Here is a 21,202-nt window from a genome sequence, read left to right as displayed (position 1 = left end):
AACTGCAATCCCAAAACCTACCGGGGGACCAAAGACAACTAACCACGGCCAGCAGGCCTGAGAACCACCAATCCAAATGACACCACAAGGCCTCAGGCACATCCTGAGGTGAAAACCGATACACAAAACCACTAGAAAGTAAAAGAACCCAAGTACTCACCTGATAAATCCAACACTCGTCCAGCTGCATCAGCGGACTCAACCCAGACTGAAGGCCTGCACCATCCAAAATCTTCATTGTGGCATTGGGTACAGCAAGTCGGAGCAGCCACCTGTACTTCAAAATCAGACTGGAAACATACCCTTCTTACTGCAGGGTTTCTGGGTTGAGATAAGTAATTTGCTAATCTTTAGGTGGTCCGAATCACCCCCAGATCCCTAGTTCTGACACTGGACTTATTTAGTGAATGTGCAATGAAGAAGGCACCTGACACCTGTTTCAGGACAAAATAATCTGTGTTTATTTAAATACAAAAAGGTAAATATAATACAGGAAATAAAAGACAAAAGCAATAAACAAACTTTGTTTGGCTGCCTGTCTTTTGTGTGGAAGGGATAGAACAACTAAATTACTTTGTTATTTAAATCCATTCTGCTAAAGTTACTATATTGTTACTGTATTGCTAAGCCTTTTGTTCAAGGTACAAACCGATGTCTGGATTTGATTATTCACAGTATCTGAGGCTGATTATTCAAAAGTCTGGTCAGAAACCATTAAGGTCAATTTTGAGGGTCTTTGAAGGCTTTAATTCCACTGTGTTGCAAATACAGAAGTAGAAAGAATGACTTGGTTTGGCTATCTGTCTTCATGTTGTAACAAATGCAGCAGCTCCAGGTGTATTGATTATTCTTTTTCTATGCAATGTAATGTTTAATAATCTAAAGGATAAAATTGACAATGTTTAAATTTGTCTCAAACAATCATTTTTATGCTGGACAAATGTAACATTTACTTATGATGGTGGTAAAAATGGATTGTACATTTTTGATTTCCATCAACTGATTTCAATACCTGGCATCTTTTATTGACCAAAATGCTTTTAAAAGTGGGAAAACAATGATTTACAGTGTCCACTGTGGTCACCTGACCAGATTGAGCCAAGCTCAAGGAACCATAATAAAGAAAAAATCAGTCTGAGCTGAAATTAACATCATTCCAAAAAACTATTGAAATTCATAAATGTTTCTCTGGATACAACCACACCTTTCTGGAATTTTCGCCTATTGGGTTGAAGGTCCTGTGCAGATTATCCAGCTTTTTTGAAACAAACAATGAAGCCAGACATGGGAATAAACAAGAGAATTTTATTTCAGGTTAACTGCTTTTAGGCAGAGAGAGAAGAAACTGAAACTGCAACAGCAGAGCTGGAATGTTTGTTCACTCCTTTTCTGTGAATTTCAGCTTCTTTATTATGTAGCGTTCGATAATAAGCAAATCTGAAATATCCATTCACTGGAACTCCAGAATGTCTGCAAATGTTCCTACTTTTGAGGATACATGTCATCAATTAAGTAAACACTGTCTTGTGATAAAGCTGAAAATGCCAAGCAATCTAAGAACTTTTAAACTGCATGTTCTTTCATCTTCCTTTTTATTGCTAGACTCTTTTATTAAATTTTATACTCATATGCTTGCATGCGTGTTTGATGTCACATTTTACGATTCTTATCGGGGTAGTAGATAATAAACTTCCTTTTTTTTCTACTCAAGAAAGCCTTGTAATTTACCCTTCAATTTTGATTAGTATGATATCTGAATTGATGCGTGATAGAATTGCATCCTTAAAAAAATGAAGAAGTCTCATTTTTGTGGCCAACCAAGGGAGCTAAAAAGAGAAGATCCAATTCACACCTTTTCCACTCTCCCCACTCCACCATTAGCTGGTCTTAACAGTGCACTGTAGCTCATTACCAGTTCAAATTCCCCACAGCAAAGTCAAAACAGTTATTAAATTGCAAGACTTATATGAGCAAAAAATCTCCTCATGTTGATTGGCCAGCATTCCACAACAGCAGCCTCAATGAGGAACTGAGGTAGCCCTAGACTTTCAGCAGGGGAGTACATATTAATTTGTTCACTGAATAATTGTGGCAGTTTTCCCTCATAAATGTATGGCACAGAACTTTAAAAGACTCCCTTCCATTCCACTCTTTTATTTTCTGTAAATCACCTTGTCATCGCCAGCAAGAAAATACTACAGACTTTCATTAAATTGAAACGGGCAAATTAAACTGCTGCTTGCTCAGCTGTGCCACTCATACTGCAACTTGACAGTAAAATATTATCAATTAAATCTTACTTAACAAACCATAAACTTATAATTATAATTTATTTTCCTACATATATGATGAGCATTATTATAATATGCAAAGTACTGCTTTGGGAACTCAGCAGAAATAACCTACTTTTGCATGCAGGTTAACTTCAGTGTCTGAAATGAGATTATTAGTTTTTAAAAATTTTTTGGGGGCATATTTGATGATATTTTAGCATCTTGATCGTGGAAGTGCATGCCTAGATTCTGTCAATGAAATATATAAGTCTTACCATAAGCTCCTGTGATCTGAAATGTAATGGAGAAACTGGTAACATTTGCATTGGAACAGTCATCATACCCTGAAGTATAAAACAGAGGTGTTCTAACCTCTACAGCTTCAATTTTAGTGTGTCAGCTGTATCTCAGTTGGGAGCAAATTTGGTTTCATTCAGATGTCATGGGATCAGGCCCTAAAAAAAACTGGACGGACTGCAGTGCAGTATTGAGGCTGTCATGCAGTAACAGAGGTGTTGGTTTTGGAATATGTTAAAAAGCCACTTCTGCTCTGTGATTGACTCTCTTACACTATTTCAAAACAGAGGATTGAAGTAATCCTAATGTCCTAGTAATATTTATCCCTCTATCAATCGAGTATTTTATTGTTTTTGATGTGGTTTCTTGGGTCAAAACCACAGCCAGGATGATATATCTGAGGTGCTGCCCTACACATCAGCTCTTGTAACATACACCGCAGAGAAGCTGTTCTTTTCAGGATGTTTATTAACAAAACCAGTTATTTACAATATTATAATGTCTCAGGTCAGTACATAGTTTGGATTCAATGCTTACTACTATTACTGTACATTACTACAACCTGTCTGACCGAGAAAACAGGGCCAACTGCATTTCATTGGGAAAGCAAAGTAGGAATCCTTACACCAGAATATCACATGTCATGATGGCATGTAACTGTCCTAATGGTACACTGAGTGTCTAGTTTGGAATCGATGGAATAATACAACAATATCGCATTGGTGTTTGAGGAGGCTTGCCATCTGCAAATTCCTACATTGCAAGAGTGACAACTATTCATGAGCATGGTTCTAAAATGATTGGATTGCTGTCGTGATGTATTGCGCCCATCAATACAGAGGAAAAACAAACTGTGAAGATTTCTACTGCTCTTCGCACTACCAGTTCCACTCAAGTTCCATGACCAATAAGTGGAACTCAGCCATCAGTGTGAATAATGTTAAAAAGTGCAAATTGTGAATGTATCTTTCATGATGGCGCACAGAGGTAGGTTCTAATCAAACGGCTAGGGGATTGCAGTGACATTGATATTACTAATTAATTGATTTTAGTTCACTGACACATACCCTGTTATACAACACTGACATGAAACACAGGCTGTAGCTATTTGCAGGACAGATTTGAAAGTCTAGGCTTCTTAAAACAAAACATCATGTGGGTGTTAATGGTTGCACCAGAATTTCTTGCCAATTCATAATTGCCTTTGAGAATTGATTAAATAGTTTACCAATGGTTCATCAACCAGATCACATTTTCTTAAAAATAACCTACTTACTAACATTCTGTTTGGTTTCCTCCAAGTCTACCCAGCTCCTGAACTCAGTACAGCCTCAGTTCAAACAAATAAAAGGGCTGAATATCAGACATGAGGTTAGAGAGAATGGCCTTGACATTAAAGATCCATTTGACAGAATATAATATCAAGGAGTCTGAGCAAACCTGGATTCAATGAGAATCAAGGGGGAAACCCTCTCCTATTGAGGTCAAAACAAGCACAAAAGAAATTAGTTGCTTTCAAGAAGACTCTCAAATAAATGTTGATCTAGCCAGTGATGACCACATAGTATGAACAAATAAAAAAGGAAAGGTGGTAATGAGCTACCTTCTTGGATTTCTGAGGATTACTTGATGTCAGTATATCTGCACACTGTAAGATAGGGAGTTCCAGGAATTTGACCCCAGACAATGACTGAATGAATAGTTCCAAATCAGGATGGTATGGATTGGAGGGAAGTTGCAGGTTGAGCTGTTCTAGGTCTTCAGCTGCCCTTGTGCATCTAAGTGGTAGACTCCATGGGTTTGCAAGCTGCGGGTAAATGTGTGCGTACTCCCTTTAAAGAACAACAGGTCGCACAATTCCAATCATACCACATCTAATGGAATTATTCAAGTATTTTTAAATCAACTGATTTTAAAGCTGATGGCATATTTTAAGTGGAGCATGTCTAGATTGGATAGATATGTTGAGGGTCTTCTTGTCAAAGGCTAGTTGATCTTCCTCTTGTCCAAGGTGCTGAGGGGATCTGGTAGGGTGGAGGTCAATGGTAAGGCCACTTCTATAATGTTGCAAGAGGAAACTGTCCTGTCTCATTTTGTAAAGGGAACATCTAGGCAAGGGACAAGGCAGGTGGAAATTGGATGCAAAACTCCATGTGATGACTTGGGACATTTAAGTAATTAAAGAAATCAGCTTTCCAAGATCCAGCGAGAAACCCTGCAAAAATCTTGACTTAGCCAAAAGGACAAAATATTCAGCTTAAAGTTATTTCCAAAAGCAAGTTGTAAGAAATGTAATTTGTCTCAAAATGGAAGCATGCACAATTTGCTGTTTTGATTCATTTCACTTAACTCCATATTTAATATGCACGATGCACCTCTCACACCAGATTGCTAGCCTTTACATCACAGCTTCGGGAAACTCACTATATTTATGTAAATTTCACAATGTGAATCGTGAAGGTTAACCTGATCATGAGTACAATTCTCTTCAAGAGCTATTCTGATGTCACCAATTTTAGTAAACAACAAGAGTATTGACAAGGTTAAACTTCAATTATTATGAAAATGTCATTTGAATTAGGCTTTACACCACATCTCAAGAGTTTTGACCAGCACCCAACGCCAACATTCAACTTTCTAATGTATTGTGACACACTGCTAACTTGCAGGCCCTGAAGATTTAGCCCATTTTTTTTACAGCTAAAGTATTGCTTGCATTTTATGAAAAGGCATTTTTAGCTGAGTGGATCTTCTAATCAACATTATTTCTTACTTGTACCATTTTACATCCAAAATATTTGTGATATCTTTTTCATTACCTTTAATACCTGTGTGGAGAGAGTCCTTCTTTTTGCTCCACTTTGCATTACACCATTTGTTTTTAGGACCATGAATATATAAATAGTGGATATTCAGTTAAGTTGAAGTTTAATAGCGTTACTATTTCATTAATTTTAAGTGCATTTTAAATTTATTCATGAATTGTTTTCAAGGTTTCGCATGAGGAAGGCAAGGCATTGGCAAGAGAGTATAATTGCCCATTTTTTGAGACTTCAGCTGCTCTGCGGATCTACATTGATGACGTTTTCTATGGCATGGTACGAGAAATTCGAAGGAAGGAAGCTTTGCCATCCACTGTGAAGAAGATGAAGAGAAAAGGGAGTATCTGGAGGAAGCTAAAAAGTTCACTCAAAAAAAAGGAAAGCTCAAGTTGAAAGACCCCATTTTTTAAATGAACAGGCATATCTGTAGTAATTTTCAATCTGTACATTCAGATTATTCTGACAGTTGATTTATTGAACTACGTTTAGAAGACCGTACGACTTCAATTTCCTAAAAATATAACCCTTTTACATGCCAACATAGGTGAATAGTAAATATTGCGTTGGCTGGATTTCAGTTATATAGAATCGTGATCCTTCCTGTTTAGACTGTTAATGCTATAAATTCAACAAAATAATTAGGTTCTTTTTGATGTTACGCATGTAAATTTGTATGCTTTCTTCTTTGATTTCTATCAAAGATATTTTTCATAATTTCTATGAATATTGGTCCAGTGTAAGTTTAGAATCTAAAACATAATTTTATAAATGCTTGTGTGCCTTGTGGTCCCACTCTTGTGCTTTACATTTCTCTCATTGTAATCGCGAAGAAAATATGGCTGGGGCACAGTCATGTGAATTAGAAATCTGGTGATATATTTGAAGAGACCAATTACTCCCATTATTTATTTCTAATTGCAAAAAAAAACAGATATTTGTTTATTGGCTTAACCATTTTATTAGTCATTGATGATCTATTAATATTTCACCACCATCTTTTAATCGCAACTTAGTCATCAGTTTTTTTTTAATCAAACCAATAAATGTAGGTTATGAAGCAGCTTCATATCAGATTCAAAGCATTAACTACAAAAACAAGTTGCTGGAAAAACTCAGAGTTCTCCTCCATTTCTGAGGAAGGGTCAGTGGACCTGAAAGTTAAATCTGATTTCTCTTCACAGATGCTGCCAGACATGCTGAACTTTTCTGGCATCTTGCTTCTGTTTCTGATTTACAGCATCTGGAGATCTTCTGTTTTTTATCAGATAAGTAAATGCTTTTTGGCAGGCATACTGAGATTCTCCAGCGTATTCAGTTTTCACACTGATGAATATACTGGGTAGAATATTTCCTGTCTCTGAATTATATGAACATTGGAAGACATTTGAGAGAATTGCATTAGCTAGCCAATGAGAAGCCTCCTGCTATCCCATTTTCTGATCAAGTGTTAAGCCTCCAAGATGAGATTCTCACAACTGCATAGTGAGAAGTCTATTTGCATGCGTTATGATTTTATGCAGTTTCCCATTCTTTCACCTTGAAATGCACATTGAAACTAAACATTAACAGTTACTGACATGAAAGTCGAAACAATAACTCAGTGACTCCAACTCACATACTCCATCAGTCGCCAACATCTCAGAGTACACTACTTTCATACATCCTGGCCCCTCTCTGCCCCATCTAGCTGGAACTCCAGGTCTCACTTAGTAAAGTGAGATATCAATTACCTTCTGTCGAAGATGTCAAGGGCAACAACAACTAACCATTTACAGAACCAGTGGGCTGTCAGTGCTTAACTGGGAGTGCAACTGACCTTCAGAGATGACACTGACAGGAGGCATCCTGGGATATCCAGGCAGCTGGAAGGACCTCTGCCTGTGGCAAGGTAGAGAATGTGGTAAGCAGGGCGCTATGGGAGGTAATGCATTGGCAAAGAGGTGAGTTTGGAAACTTAGCACAAAAAAAACACCAGGGCTCACAGAGGGCAATCCTTCATGAAACTCAAAATTGACATAGGTGATTTTTGGTAAAGCTCAATCCATTCATTTCTCTTTATTCTTTCACAGAACTTGGCATCACTAGCAAGATCAATATTTGTTGACCATCTGCAATTGCTCTGCTTGGTCATTTTAGATTGTAGCTAACCATATTGCTGCAGGTCTAGAGTCACATGTGGGTCAACTTTTCTTCCATAACGCCATTACTAAATCAGATGCTCATTTCATAGCCACCATGACTTTCAATTCCAGAACGTTATCAATTGAATTTAAATTTCACCAACGACAGTGGTGGGATTTGAACACATATGAATTTAAACCTCTGGTTCATTAGTCGGATGACATTTCCACTACTCTACCGGCTCCCATGACAAGAAAGTAACACCGTACATTACTGACAGAATTGTAATATATCAACAAAATAATAATGTTCAGGAAAAGTTATTCTCAAATTTTGCAACATTATCCACAAAATTACTTATTAACGCTTTATCAAAAGTGCTACGCATACTCCACACTTTCTCCATCAACATTGGTCTGTCACCAACTTCCCATAACATTTCATTGATAATACCCCAACATTGCTGTAAAGCAAAATATTCTGCAAATGTCTGTGAACAACAGCTTAGTTATATGTGTAGTCTTCGATGACATTTCGGTCTCAGATCGCATCTCTCACTTGCTGCATATGTTATTATTTCATACTTGTACCCAATGGTCTCAAACTTTCATTTTCATTAAATAGCCACAAACATAGTATTGGTCCAATCACTAAATCATAGGTTTCTATGATTTCAAATGAGATATTGTAGGTGAAGGAGTAACACTGTAAAATTTTAACAACATGAGGTCATGTGCATCTAATTGACAGTTGAGTGTCCGATTGCTATTTATTTACCAGATTGGTTTATACTGCACTGTTAACTCTCTGGAGGGTACTTCAGAATCATTGGTCCTGAAAGTAATTTTTGTATTTGTAAATGCTATATTGATCAGAAAAATAAAACTCCTTTGCCTTTTTAAAATTCTAACTTCTGAGACCGACATACATTAAATGTGGTATTGTACTTGATTGATTTTTTGTGGGTGATATACACATAAATAAAAGCGTTAGTATTTCTACAAAAAGTACATTTATCACCATAATTGCATTTTTATTGGAGACATACAAAAGACCGATTTCTCTTTTCATAAAGCATTGTCAATAGTTCTCCTTTATCGCACTAACAGAAGTATTCATGCCATGACTCCACAAGGCCAGTCAGTTAATTGAATATTTTAGCAGCATTGCCCTAGAATGGGTTGTGTCAATGAACTGACATAGCCAATCTCATTTAATTACAGGAATGATGATTGGAATATTTCTCTGAATTGCTTTTTATTAATGCAGTGAGCCATTTTCTATTTGTCTTTATTGAAAATGCCATTCTTAATAGTCCTCTTATATTCAGAATGAAGCAGTCTGCTCAGCAATTTGGATATTCTTGTTGTATCCAGCAAAATTTATTGTTGTTAATCAACAGCTCTGCAATCAGTCTTACTGTGAGAGAACCATTTTCTGTGCTACAAGAATTACGGCCTGTATTTTGTTTCTAACTCCTATCCTCTGCTGCCATTGGGATTTTAGCCAGCATTAAATCAACCCCGTCTGAAACTTGCACAGAAGCAGTATTCTGATTCTAGAGGACACAGAGTTTTCATGAACCACCTTCCTTTCACTGATATAGTTGCAGCCTTGTACACAATGGGTTATGCCTTCACCCTGTATTTATAGATTGCTAGGTTAAATAATCTTTTTCATTCAACCCATACTTTCTCACTGTGAATTCCTAAATTATGAAGGCTGACCCAACACCTTACAAACAATGTTGTATATATACAGCTGAAGAAAAGGTATGCCACAAGCCATTAAAACAATAATAAACATCAATCAGTAATGATCAAAGTTTAATATTTTCCTAAAAGAAAGCAACTAAATCATTAAAATTTTTGATTTCAAAGCAATGTCGAAGTTACAATTCTGTATTACTGTGAAAAGTCAATTTGCTACAAGTGCCATTATTCTGAATGACTTCTTAATGTGCCAATTTATACCACTTATAACCAGTTTGGTGCCAGGGAGTCGTGAACATTAAGAATTTAGTCAACATTATCTGCTTGTTACACCCCTATAGGCAAGATGACAGAAATATTTGATCTTTTGTCATGTTAGCCCAGGCCAAAATCAAATCGAGTGCCTAGAGTTACAAAGGTGGCGGTCTCATACATGACATCAACGAAAAATCCACAGGAGGAATTTGTTGCTAGTGGTAGATTGATACTGTGCAGATCAGGCCACTGAGGTAAAAGTAAAGGAAACATATTTCTAAAAAGAATGCTAAACAATCTTCTGGAACAACAGGAGTGAAATTGTCCATAGACGGCAATTCAAAGCAAGTGAGGGTAAGTTGTTACATACTCTTCCATTGAAATGAATACGGCACCATTTATTGCATTTGGTTAGATGACAAGTATGTGGTTCAGAACAACATCAAGGGCACATACTATTTCCCATTCTACTGAGGAAGACTTGAGACCTGCCTTATTGCCCTGTCTATGCAAGTGAAAGGCAATAGCCAAACTCACTGACAAAACTTGTGAAAAAATTCAGCTCAAGATGAGTTATCAGAGCACAGTAGGGCAGAGCACACACATTGTAGTACAACATTGAAAAGAAAACTGGAGGTGATAGAAACCAAATTATAAATTCAATACCAATCTATTTCTGATAATGCCTGGGATCCTGTTTTTATCCCAGAAATGTTCTAATACCAACAAAGCAAGATACAACATTAGTTTTAGTAACAAGAATTAAGCAAGAGTTAGTTAACAAACTACTGGGAAGGAACCAGTTTCTGAATAGAGATCATGAATTGATATTAAATTTGAAAAAGAGAAGTAAGAGATACAAGGTTGCAAATTTTATTAAAGCAAAATTGACATTGTGGGAATGCAACCACCCACTAGTTCTCCTTCATGTCTCTTACCATCCTGAGTTGGAAAATGTTACCCTTCTTTCACTGTCGCTGAATGAAAGTCCCAGAATTCCTTCTCTAATGGCACTGTGGGCCAATCTACAGCACGTGGACTGCAGGACGTCAGCTCATCACCACATTCTCAAAGGCAACTAGGGACAGGTAATAAATACTAACCAGCCAACAGCACCCGTGCCCCACAAGTGGATAAAAGAAAAATGAAGTGACCATACTGTACAAATCTGAAACTTAATTCAGGAAGTCAACAAGCAGCAGGCAACATATGTTCAATAGAAACCAGTATTTACACCAAAAAGACAAAAGCTCAATTAGTGCAGTTCAATTAGTGCAGTTAAGCACAATGAGGTCGAAGACAGCATCAAACAAACCAATGGGTTTACACCAATGCAACAAGTTCTGAATTTCACAGACAATGAGAGCTCAAAATGCAACAAAGGCATTGAAGATATTTGTAGAAAGGAAGCATGAATAAATAAAAAGACTTTCAAGGATGATGAAAATGAATGGTGAAACCTGTGTTAAGAGATTGATAAGGGGAAATGTGGCCCTATTTAAGAAGAATGTATGGACAGCTTCACTATCTGAGGAGTCAAGAATGGTGATGAATATTAGGCAATCATCAGTGAAAATCCACACTTCTGAACTTATCATGGAAGCGGTTATTGATGAAACAGTTGAAACTGTTAATAGGACGTTACTTTGAGGAATTCTTGCAATGATAAGGTTACTGACCTCCATTAATCACAACTATTGCATGAGTTTGTGTGAATTTGGTCTGCTCATCGGAATTGTTTCCCCTGATTTCTATTGACTCCAGTTTTGCTCAGGTCTCCTTCATGCAATACTTAATCAAAACGTTTTACAAGAATGACACCTGAACTATCAGGAGTTAAGTTATGAGGAGATAATTCACAAATTAGGCTTCTTTTCTTTAGAATTTGGAAGAATAAAAGGCGATATGATTGAAATCTTCAACATATTAACAAGAAAAGGCAGGGTAGATAAGATGAACCACTTTAACTGGTTAAGGGCTCTCGGAACTAGGGCCAGTTCACTCATAGAGATGTTAGGAATTACTTCTACACACAAAGGATGTTTGTAGAACTCTCTTCCACAAACAGCTGTGAGTGCTAGGTCACTTAATTTTAAATTTGAGACAGCTTTTTTTTTTGTTTAGCAAATATATTAAGGGACATGGGCCAAGGCAGGTATATGGAGTTAGACCACAAATCAGACATGACCCCATTGAATGGCAGAGAAGGCCCAAGGGGTTGAATGACCAATTCCTGTTCCTATGTTCTTGTGAATCTAAGGCACTAATGTCAAATGCAGTCACTATCGTTTCACCTTCAAACTTCAACTATTTTGTCCGTGTTTAGACCAGGACAAAATGATGTTGAAAATTGAATGACCCTAGTAGCACTAAAACTAACAATTGGCGATTATTGCTGAATAAGTACCCCTTGATAGCGCTGTTGCTATTTTGCTATTGATTAAGAGTCTACTGAAGGTGCAATAATTGGCTTGGTTTGTTTTGGCCGGTCTTTTTTATGGACAGGATAAAATGGGCAGTTTTTCACATGGCTTGATCAATATTAGTCTGCACTGGAACAGCTTGACTGGAGTAAAAATAATTCTGGAGTTCACGTCTTCAATACAATTGCCAGAATGTTATCAAGGCCCATAGCCTTTGTCATAGACTTGAAGATTTTTATCTCATAGAGGATTATGGAACTCTTCCTCAAAAGCCAGATCTAGCATCAACTGCCGTTTGTGGAATTTATATTGCATGTGATTCTGCACAAGACGTTTTTAGAATGAATGTAAAAGTGTATGGATCCAGAGGTAACCTTTTTACCTAGGATGGTATTCAGTCAGGAAATTACAGAGACTGGAAGTAGAGATAAACGCAATTTACTCTTGATTGGTGTGAGGGATCTATACTGGACCTCATATATATGGACCAATGATATGGATGAATGAAAAGGGACTTACATGTAGATGTCAGTCAAGGTTCAGTGACAGCACTTTGTCTTCTGAGTCAGAAGGTTATTGATTCACGCCTCTCTCCAAAGACCTGAGCACAAATTATATATGTTGATTTCCTGGGACAGTGTTGTACTGTCAGCCTACCTATTCAATCACACTACTCTCTGCTCTTTTGGGTGGACATACATGATCTCATGACATGTATTTGAAAATAGTCCAGGAAGATTTCTCCTGGCTAAGATTTTTCCCTCACCATTATAATTAAAGGAGATAATCTGGCTATTATAACATTGCAGTTTGTGTGACATGGCTGTTGTTGTTAATACATTACAAGGTAAATTACAAGGCAAACAAAGAAGAGAAATCAGAAACATAAAATCAGAAAATCACACTCTTAATTTCAAGGTTTGAAATTGCAATGTAATAAAGGGATTTAAGTATCTTTGTACGTAAATCATTAAAAGCTACCTTATAGCAACAAGATTAGGTCATTCAAACACTTTTTCCACTTTTGCTGCATATGCTTTGAACCAACAAAAATATATCAATCTCAATCTCAAAGTTTTCAGTTGTCCCTATGTCCACATCTTTTTTGGGAGGAAGCGTTTTGAATTTCTATTTCCCTGTGATTCAAGAAGTGCTTCATTTTATTTGTTCTTGAGATATGAACATCACTAGTTAAATCGACATTTACTGTTCATCATGAATTGCCCATTGAAATGGTAGTGGTAAACTGCATTCTTGAAATATTGGAGTCCACCTGATGTATGTGTATCCACAATGGAGGGAGTTTCAACATTTTGACCTAATGACAATGAAGAAACATGGATACAGTTCCAAAAAAGGATGGTGTGTGGCTTGGACAGAAACTTACAGGTGGTTGTGTATTCATGTTTTTCATACTTTTATCTTTCTAGATGATAGAAAGCATGTGCTTAGAAGGTGTTAATAAAGAAACCTTGATGAGTTACTGCGATGCTTTGTAGATACTACACATTGCTGCCACTATGCTTTGTTGGGGAAGAGAGTTAATGTTGAAGATGGTGAACAGTGTACAGTGGGCAGTCTTATCCAGGATAGTGTTGAGCTTCATGAGTGTTGTTGGAGCCATAGCTGAGGAGAAATTGGATATATTCCATCATACTGTTGACTTGTGGCTTTTTTTTTTCAGTTTTGAATGGTTAAGCTCTGATTTTGCTCTGCTTTTAAAATTGCGTCCTTTGTTTCTGGCTGCCCCAGGTAAGGAAGTTTTTTTTATATATATCAACCTTATAGTGTCCTTTAAGCATTTTAAACCCTTCAAACTGAGTCAATGGAATGAATTTTTCTAAAAATCTAGCATCCTGTGATTGACTCTTTAAACACAAGAACAGTAAGAAAGTGAAGTGCTCTGAAATAAGCCCTGTTCTGTTGCATGGGATAGATGATTTCCCCTGCATGCAAAGTAGCCTAGCAGCAGCATTGCAGGATAAGGTGTCGGTAAGTTCCAAAGTGCAGTATTGAAGTGCTGAGCTGATTTATAAATGAATCCAAGATGTGGTGAGGTTTGTGATCGGCAATGCTAACCTGTGTGGATGGAGAGTGCAGGTGGACGTCGACCAAGGTGTCTGCCCCTGGAATGCTGAGGGAATACTTAAGCAAGATGGATACCCAGAGAAGACGTTAATGAGCTACAACAATTACATTATTGCTCTGAGTTTATAGTAGTTTTCCCTCCAGTGCCTTGGAAAACAGAAGCATGCAGAGAAGTGAAACAAGATTAGGAAGCAATGAGATGTTTATGCTTGCAAATAGGTTCTCCACCATACACCAGACATTGAACTTGTAAGATGAAAGACAGACTATCTCCGTCAACATCAAGAATCTCATTTTTCATTCTCACCATGTTTTTCCAACTATTTTATCATTTGCCCACATTCATTGAAAGTTCACCCATTAGAAAACTTGGAAACTGAGAAAGAATGATGATTTGATAGTTAAGTCAAGTGAGACACTACCACAGTGAGAATGTTTTCTGTTTGCATGTCACAGGGGAGTCAGGATTGATACCAGTAGTAAATCAACAGAAAAGAGCTAAGCAATAGGGTCATACAATACAGAGCTATGATGTGACATCACAATAACGTTTGACAAGCACATAGTGAGCTATCTTGAAGTGGAGTGATTGAGGGAGGAAAAGGAAAGAGTGCTGAACTGTGAGAATAAAGAAACGTTAGATGTTTAGATGAACTTCCAGAATAAGAAACAATGTGGAAGGATCTCAAACAACACAGAAAGCATGTTCAATTGTAGCACTATTGTATGAAAGATTAGCTTGGACAGAGTCTGTGACCTGTGGTCATCTGATCATATCCAGGTATTCAGCTCATTTGCATTTCAAATCAATTGACAGATGATAGCAATGCTGTTTAAACCAGCATTTATTTTCCATCCCTGATTGATCTTGAGAAGGTGGTGATGAACTGCCTCCCTGCAGCAGTCCATTTGGTATATGTATACCCAGAATGCTGTGGGAAAGGGATTTCCTGAATTTTCACACAGTAACACGGAAGGACAAGTGATATATTTTTAAATACATAAAACAGAAAAGAGAGGGCAAAGTGAGCAGAGGATGCCTTAGAGAATGAGGCTGGGGAAATAATATTGAGGAGCCAGAATATGGAAGAACAGTTGAATAAATGCCTTGTAACAGTATTCGCAATGGAAGCCTTTTGGAATAGCATTCAAAGATAACTAAATCAAATGGAAAATTGCAGAGGAAATAAATTCAATAACTATCACCAGAGAAAATGCCAAGGAAACTAATGTGGCAAAAGGCTGATAAGTCCATTCAACCTGTTGGGTTGTGTCCAAGGATAATAAAGGAAGTAGCTACAGATATAGTAATCTTCCAAGAATCCTTAGATTGAGGAAAAGTCTTGGCTGATTGGGCAACTGCCATATTCAAAAAGCGAAGATTGGAAAAACAGAATTATAGGCCATTTAGCTTAACATAACTGATTGGGAAAATTTTAGTCTATTATCAACGATGTATTAGAGTACTTAGAGATGCATAAAATGATCAAGCAAAGTTGGAACAGCATCATGAAGGGGAGATCATGTCTGAAGAGGCAGTAGAATGCTTTGAGGAGATAGCAAGGTTAGATAAAGGGGAACCAGTAGGTGAAACATTTTTAGATTTTGGAAATATTCTTGATAAGGTGTTGAACATAAAGTCATTAAAAAGATGGTGTAGTGAGTAGCATATCAGTATGGATAGAGGATTGGCTAACTAATGGAAGACAGAGTTAGGATAATGGGAGAATTTTCAAGATGTAACATAGAACATTACAGTGCAGGCCTTTCGGCCCTCAATGTTTCGCTGACCTGTGGAACCAATCTGAAGCCTATCTATCCTACACTATTCCATTATCATCCATATGTTTATCCAATGACCATTTAAATGCCCTTCAAGTTGATGAGTCCACTACTGTTGCAGGAAGTACGTTCCAAGCCCCTACTAATCTCTGAGTAAAGAAACTAACTCTGACATCTGTCCTATATCTATAATCCACAAGTTTAGAGCTATGTCTCCTCGTGCTCGCCATCACCATCCGAAGAAAAAGCCTTTCACTATCTAACCTATGTAACCCTCTGATTATCTTATATATCTCAGTTAAGTCACCTTTCAACCTTCTTCTCTCTATTGAAAACAGCCTCGAGTCCTTCAGTCTTTCCTCACTAGACCTTCCCTCCATACCAGGCAACATCCTAGTAAATCTCCTTTGAACACTTTCCAAACTTTCCACATCCTTCCTATAATGCTGTGACCAGAACTGTATGCAATACTCCAAGTGTGGCAAGAGTTTGTACAGCGACATCATGATCTCATGGTTCTGAAACTCAATCCCTCTACCAATAAAAGCTAAAGGTTGTATGTCTTCTTAATAGCACTATCAACCTGGGTGGCAGCTTTCAGGGATATATGTACATGGACACTGAGATCTCTCTCTGACCTATCACCTCCAGCCCCACCCCAATTCACCTATCGTACTCTTTGGTGCCTTCTCCCCAGCCCCACTCCCATTTATCTTTCTATTTCTGATGAAGGGCTTTTGCCCAAAACATCGATTTTCCTGGTCCTTGGATGCTGCCTCACCTGCTGTGCTTTTCCAGTACCACACTAATCTAAACTCTGGTTTCCAGCATCTGCAGTCCTCACTTTTGCCTACAGAGATTTCTCTGCTCATCTCCACTACCAAGAATCTTAACAGTAGCCCAGTACTCTTTATTCTTACCAAAGTGAATCAACTCACACTTTTCTGCATTAAACTCCATCTGCCGCTTCTCAGCCCAACTCTATAGTTTGTCTATGTCTCTCTATAATCTGCAACATCCTTCATCACTATTCACAAATCCAGTGACCTTAGTGTCATCCACAAATTTACTAACCAATCCTTTCATGCCCTCATGCAGGTCATTTATAAAAATGACACTTGGCAGTGGCCCCAAGACAGATGCTTGCAGTACACCATTAGTAACTGAACTCCAGGAAGAACATTTCCCATCAACCATCACCCTCTGTCTTCTTTCAGCTTGCCAATTTTTGATACAAATCGCTAAATCACCATCAATCCCATGCCTCCAAAAGTGTACCATGGGAAATCTTACCAAATGCCTTACTGAAACCCATATACACCAAATCAACAGCTTTACCTTCATCCACCTGTTTGGATACCATCTCAAAAAAACTCATGAAGGTTTGTGAGGCACGACCGACCCTTCACAAAACTGTGTTGACTACGCCTAATCAACTTATCCCTCTCTAGACGATTATAAATCCTATCTTTTATAACCCTTTCCAACACTTTACCCATAAATGAAGTAAGGCTCATTGATCTATAATTGCCAGGGTTGTCTTTACTCCTTTTCTTGAACAAGGGGACAACGTGTGCTATCTTCCAGTCTTCTGACAATATTCCTGTAGACAATGATGACATAAGCTCAAAGCCAAAGGCTCTGCAATTTCCTTCCTGCCTTCCCAGAGAATCCTAGGATAAATCCCATCTGGTCCACGTGACTTATCGATTTCCACATTTTCCACAATTGCTAACATCTTGTGAACGTCAGTCCTGTGTAGTCTAGTAGCCTGTAGCTCAGTATTCTTCTTGAAAACATTGTCTTGTTCCAGTGTGAATACTGATGAAAAGTATTTATTTAGTGCTTCTCCTATCTCCTCTGACTCTTTGCACAACTTCCCACAACTATCCTTGATTGGCTCTAATCTTACTCCAGTCGTTCTTTTATTCCTGATATACCTATAGAAAGCTTTCAGGTTTTCCTTGATGCTATCTGCCAATGACTTCTCATGTCCCCTCCTGGCTCTTCTTAGCTCTCTCTTTAGGTCTCTCCTGGCTAACTTTTATCTCTCAAGCATCCTAACTGAGCCTTCACGTCTCATCTGAATATAAGCTTTTTTCTTCCTCCTGACAAGAGATTCAACTTCTTTAGAAAACTACGGCTTCCTCGCTCAACCAATTCCTCCCTGCCTGACAGCTACATACTTATCAAGGACATGCTGTGGCTAGTAGAGTCATAGAGATGTTCAGCACGGAAACAGACACTTCGGTCCAACCCGTCCATGCCGACCAAACATCCCAACCCAGTCTCGTCCCACCTGCCAGCACCCAGCCCATATCCCTCCAAACCCTTTCTATTCATATACCCATCCAAATGCCTTTTAAATGTTGCAATTGTATCTCCACCACTTCCTCTGGCAGCTCATTCCATACATGTAGCACCCTCTGTGTGAAAACATTGCCCCTTAGGTCTGTTAGATCTTTCCCCTCTCACCCTAAACCTATGTCCTCTAGTTCTTCATTCCCTGACCCCAGGGAAAGACTTTGTCTATTTATCCTAATCATGCCCCTCATGATTTTATAAACCTCTATAAGGTCACCCCTCAGCTCCAACGCTCCAGGGAAACAGCCTCAGCCTTTCTTGAATAAGTTCCACATTTCAATTGTGCCCATCCCCTGCAGTTTCCTTCCCCATCTGATACATCCTAATTCTTGCCTAATTGCATCATACTTGCCTTTCCCACAGCAGTACGATATATATCTATCCCTTTCTATCATCAAAGTAAATATAACCGAATTGTGGTCACTATCACCAAAGAGCTCACCTACCTCCAAATCTAACACCAGGCCAAAATGGCAATCTGAAAGTAGTGGAGTGCAACAGGAATCGGTGTCAGGCCATAGTTATTAATGACCTGAATGATGGAAATGAACATACAAAAGCCAAGTTGGTGATGGCACAAAAATAGGTAGAAAGGTAAGCAGTGGGAATGACACAAAGAATCTACGGAGAGATGTAGATAAAGTCATCATAGTCTCAGAGGCTGGTCTCTCATTAGCATCTCACATGATAGTGAGTTAAAGCAGGCAGTCCCAGGAATGAGTAAGATTGAGAAGGGACCATCATGGCTTGCACAGGAATTGACCATGTCGTTGTTGGCATCACTCTGCATTACAAACCAAGCATCCAGCTAACTGAGCTAACAGATTAAGTCGGGCAAGAACTTCGCAGATGGGATATAATGGGGGAAAACGTGAGGTTATGCATTTTGGCAGGAGGTGTTGACTATTATTCAAATGCAGAAAAAAACTACAGACAGCTAGAGAAGAGAGGAATTTGGGAGTACCAATGAATGAATCACAGAAAGCTAGCTGACGCGTTCAGTGAGAAAGAGCAGAAATAAATGAAGTATTGGCCTTTATTGCAAAGGGAGTGAAGTATAAAAATAGGGATATCTTACTAAAACTATACAAAGCATGAGTCAGACCATGCCTGGAATATTTTGGTTCTCAAATAGTTTTAGTTCCCTTATTTAAGGAAAGATACACTGGCATTGAAGGAGGTTCAGAGAAAGTTCACAATGTTGTGTATGGGAATGGAGGGATTTTCTTATGAGAGGTTGCATATATTGGGTCAATGGTCAGTGATGTTTAGTATGAGGGGTGATCTTATTGAAATATACAAGTTTCTCTGAGGGCTTGATAAAGGCAGTTTCCTCATATGGGAGACCATAGATCATAAGTTATAGGAGCAAAATTAAGCGGTCAACCCATTGGAGTTTGCTCTGTCTTTCAATCATGGCCGATGTGTTTCTCAACCACGTTTTCCTGCCTTCTCCTATAATCTTAGACTGCCTTACTAATCAAAAACCTATCTATCTCTGTCTTAAATACACTCAAAGACTTGGCCTCCACAGCCTCTGTGGCAATGAGTTCTAGTGATTCACCACCCTCTGGCTGAAGAAATTCCTCCTCATCTTAGTTCTGAAGTATCATCCATTCACTCTGATACTGTGACCTCTGATTTAGTCTCTCCAACTAGTGGAAACATCTTCTCCATGTTCATTCTATCCAGGACTCTTAGCATTCTGCAAATTTCAATCAGATCCTCTCCTTACCCTGCTATTACTACATACAGTGCAGCCCCTGAGGCCTTAACTGATCCTCACATGCCAAGCCTTTCATTACTGGGATCATTCTTATAAACCTCCTCTGGACCTTCTTAAAGGAGACCCTAGAAACAGAGGATTTAATCTCAGAGTGAAGGGATCATGTTACCACTTAAGTCAGACATGAGAAGGAATTTCTTTTCTCAGTGTGCCGTAAATTTGTAGAATTTTTGTCCCATAACAACTGTAAAGGCTGATCTTTAAAAACACACATGACTGAGATGGGCGGATTCTTAACCAGGGATATGAGGAAAAGCCAAGAAAATGGAATTGGAAATGTTCACATTAGCCATTTAATGTGAGAGCAGACTTTATGGAGAAAACAACCTATTTTGTTTCCTGTAGTTTATAGTCTTACGATCTGAAATCAGAATAGTGAGTGACTTGAAGAGAAATATGCAATAGGTGGTGTCCCCAAGTATCTGCTATCCTAGTACTTCTGGTGATGGTCATGAATATATACGTATGTAACAAGCTGTTTGGTTCAGTTTCTGGTCAATAGTAACCCCAAATTTGTGATTGAGGGGGATTCAGAGATGGTATTGCTAAGTGACAAGTAATATATTTTGTCTTGTGATGGTCATTACCTGGCACTTGTGTGGCAAAATTGTTGCTTGCTTCTTCTTAGCCCAAACCTGGATATTGTTTAGGTCTTACTGCATTTGGTCATGGACTGCTTCAGCATTTGAGCAATCATGTATGATACTGAACATTGTGCAATCAATAGCAAACATCCCCATGTCTGACCTTATGATAGAGGGAAGGTCAATGGTGGAAGCTGCTGACAATGGTTGGGTCAAGGACACTATCTTGAGGAACTCCTGCAGAGATGTCCTGGAGATAATTGATCTCCAACAACCACAGCCATCTTCCTTTTTGCCTTTTGTCCATGTTTGAACCAAGGCTTTAATGAAAGAAGCTCAATGCCCTTTGGGCAGATCCAAAGTGAGCATCACTGAGCAGATTATTGCTAATACATTGCTGCATGATATCATTGATCCATCACTTTATGAATTATAGAGACTAGACTAATTGAGTGGTATTTGGCTGCATTGGAAATGTCTTGCTTTTTGCGTATAACAAGGGAATTTTCCATATTACAGTGCTATGGCTATCTTGGAACAGCTTGATCAGGGGCTTGGCAATTTCTGGTGTACATATATTCACTACTCTAGTCAGAATTTTGTCAGGGCTCATACACTTTACAATATCCAGTGCTTTGATAGGACATGACGTGAATCAAACTGGTCGGAGACTGAAGCCTGTGATGGCCTGTTGA

General features: G+C 38.3%; 1 protein-coding gene across 1 annotated transcript in view; it reads left to right on the top strand.

Annotated features, from left to right (window-relative positions):
• Window positions 1-5,785, top strand: part of rit1 (Ras-like without CAAX 1) — a 302,333-nt gene extending 296,548 nt beyond the window's left edge. The window contains exon 5 of the mRNA XM_060844603.1: window positions 5,564-5,785. Coding sequence (XP_060700586.1) covers window positions 5,564-5,785 — 222 coding nt within the window. The remainder of the gene's footprint in view (window positions 1-5,563) is intronic.
• The last annotated feature ends 15,417 nt before the right edge of the window (window positions 5,786-21,202 follow it).

Source organism: Hemiscyllium ocellatum, chromosome 1 (genome assembly GCF_020745735.1).
Source record: "Hemiscyllium ocellatum isolate sHemOce1 chromosome 1, sHemOce1.pat.X.cur, whole genome shotgun sequence".
Lineage (NCBI taxonomy): Eukaryota > Metazoa > Chordata > Chondrichthyes > Orectolobiformes > Hemiscylliidae > Hemiscyllium > Hemiscyllium ocellatum.
Note: the sequence above shows the minus strand (reverse complement) of the source record. Positions and strands in the feature narration are given on the sequence as shown.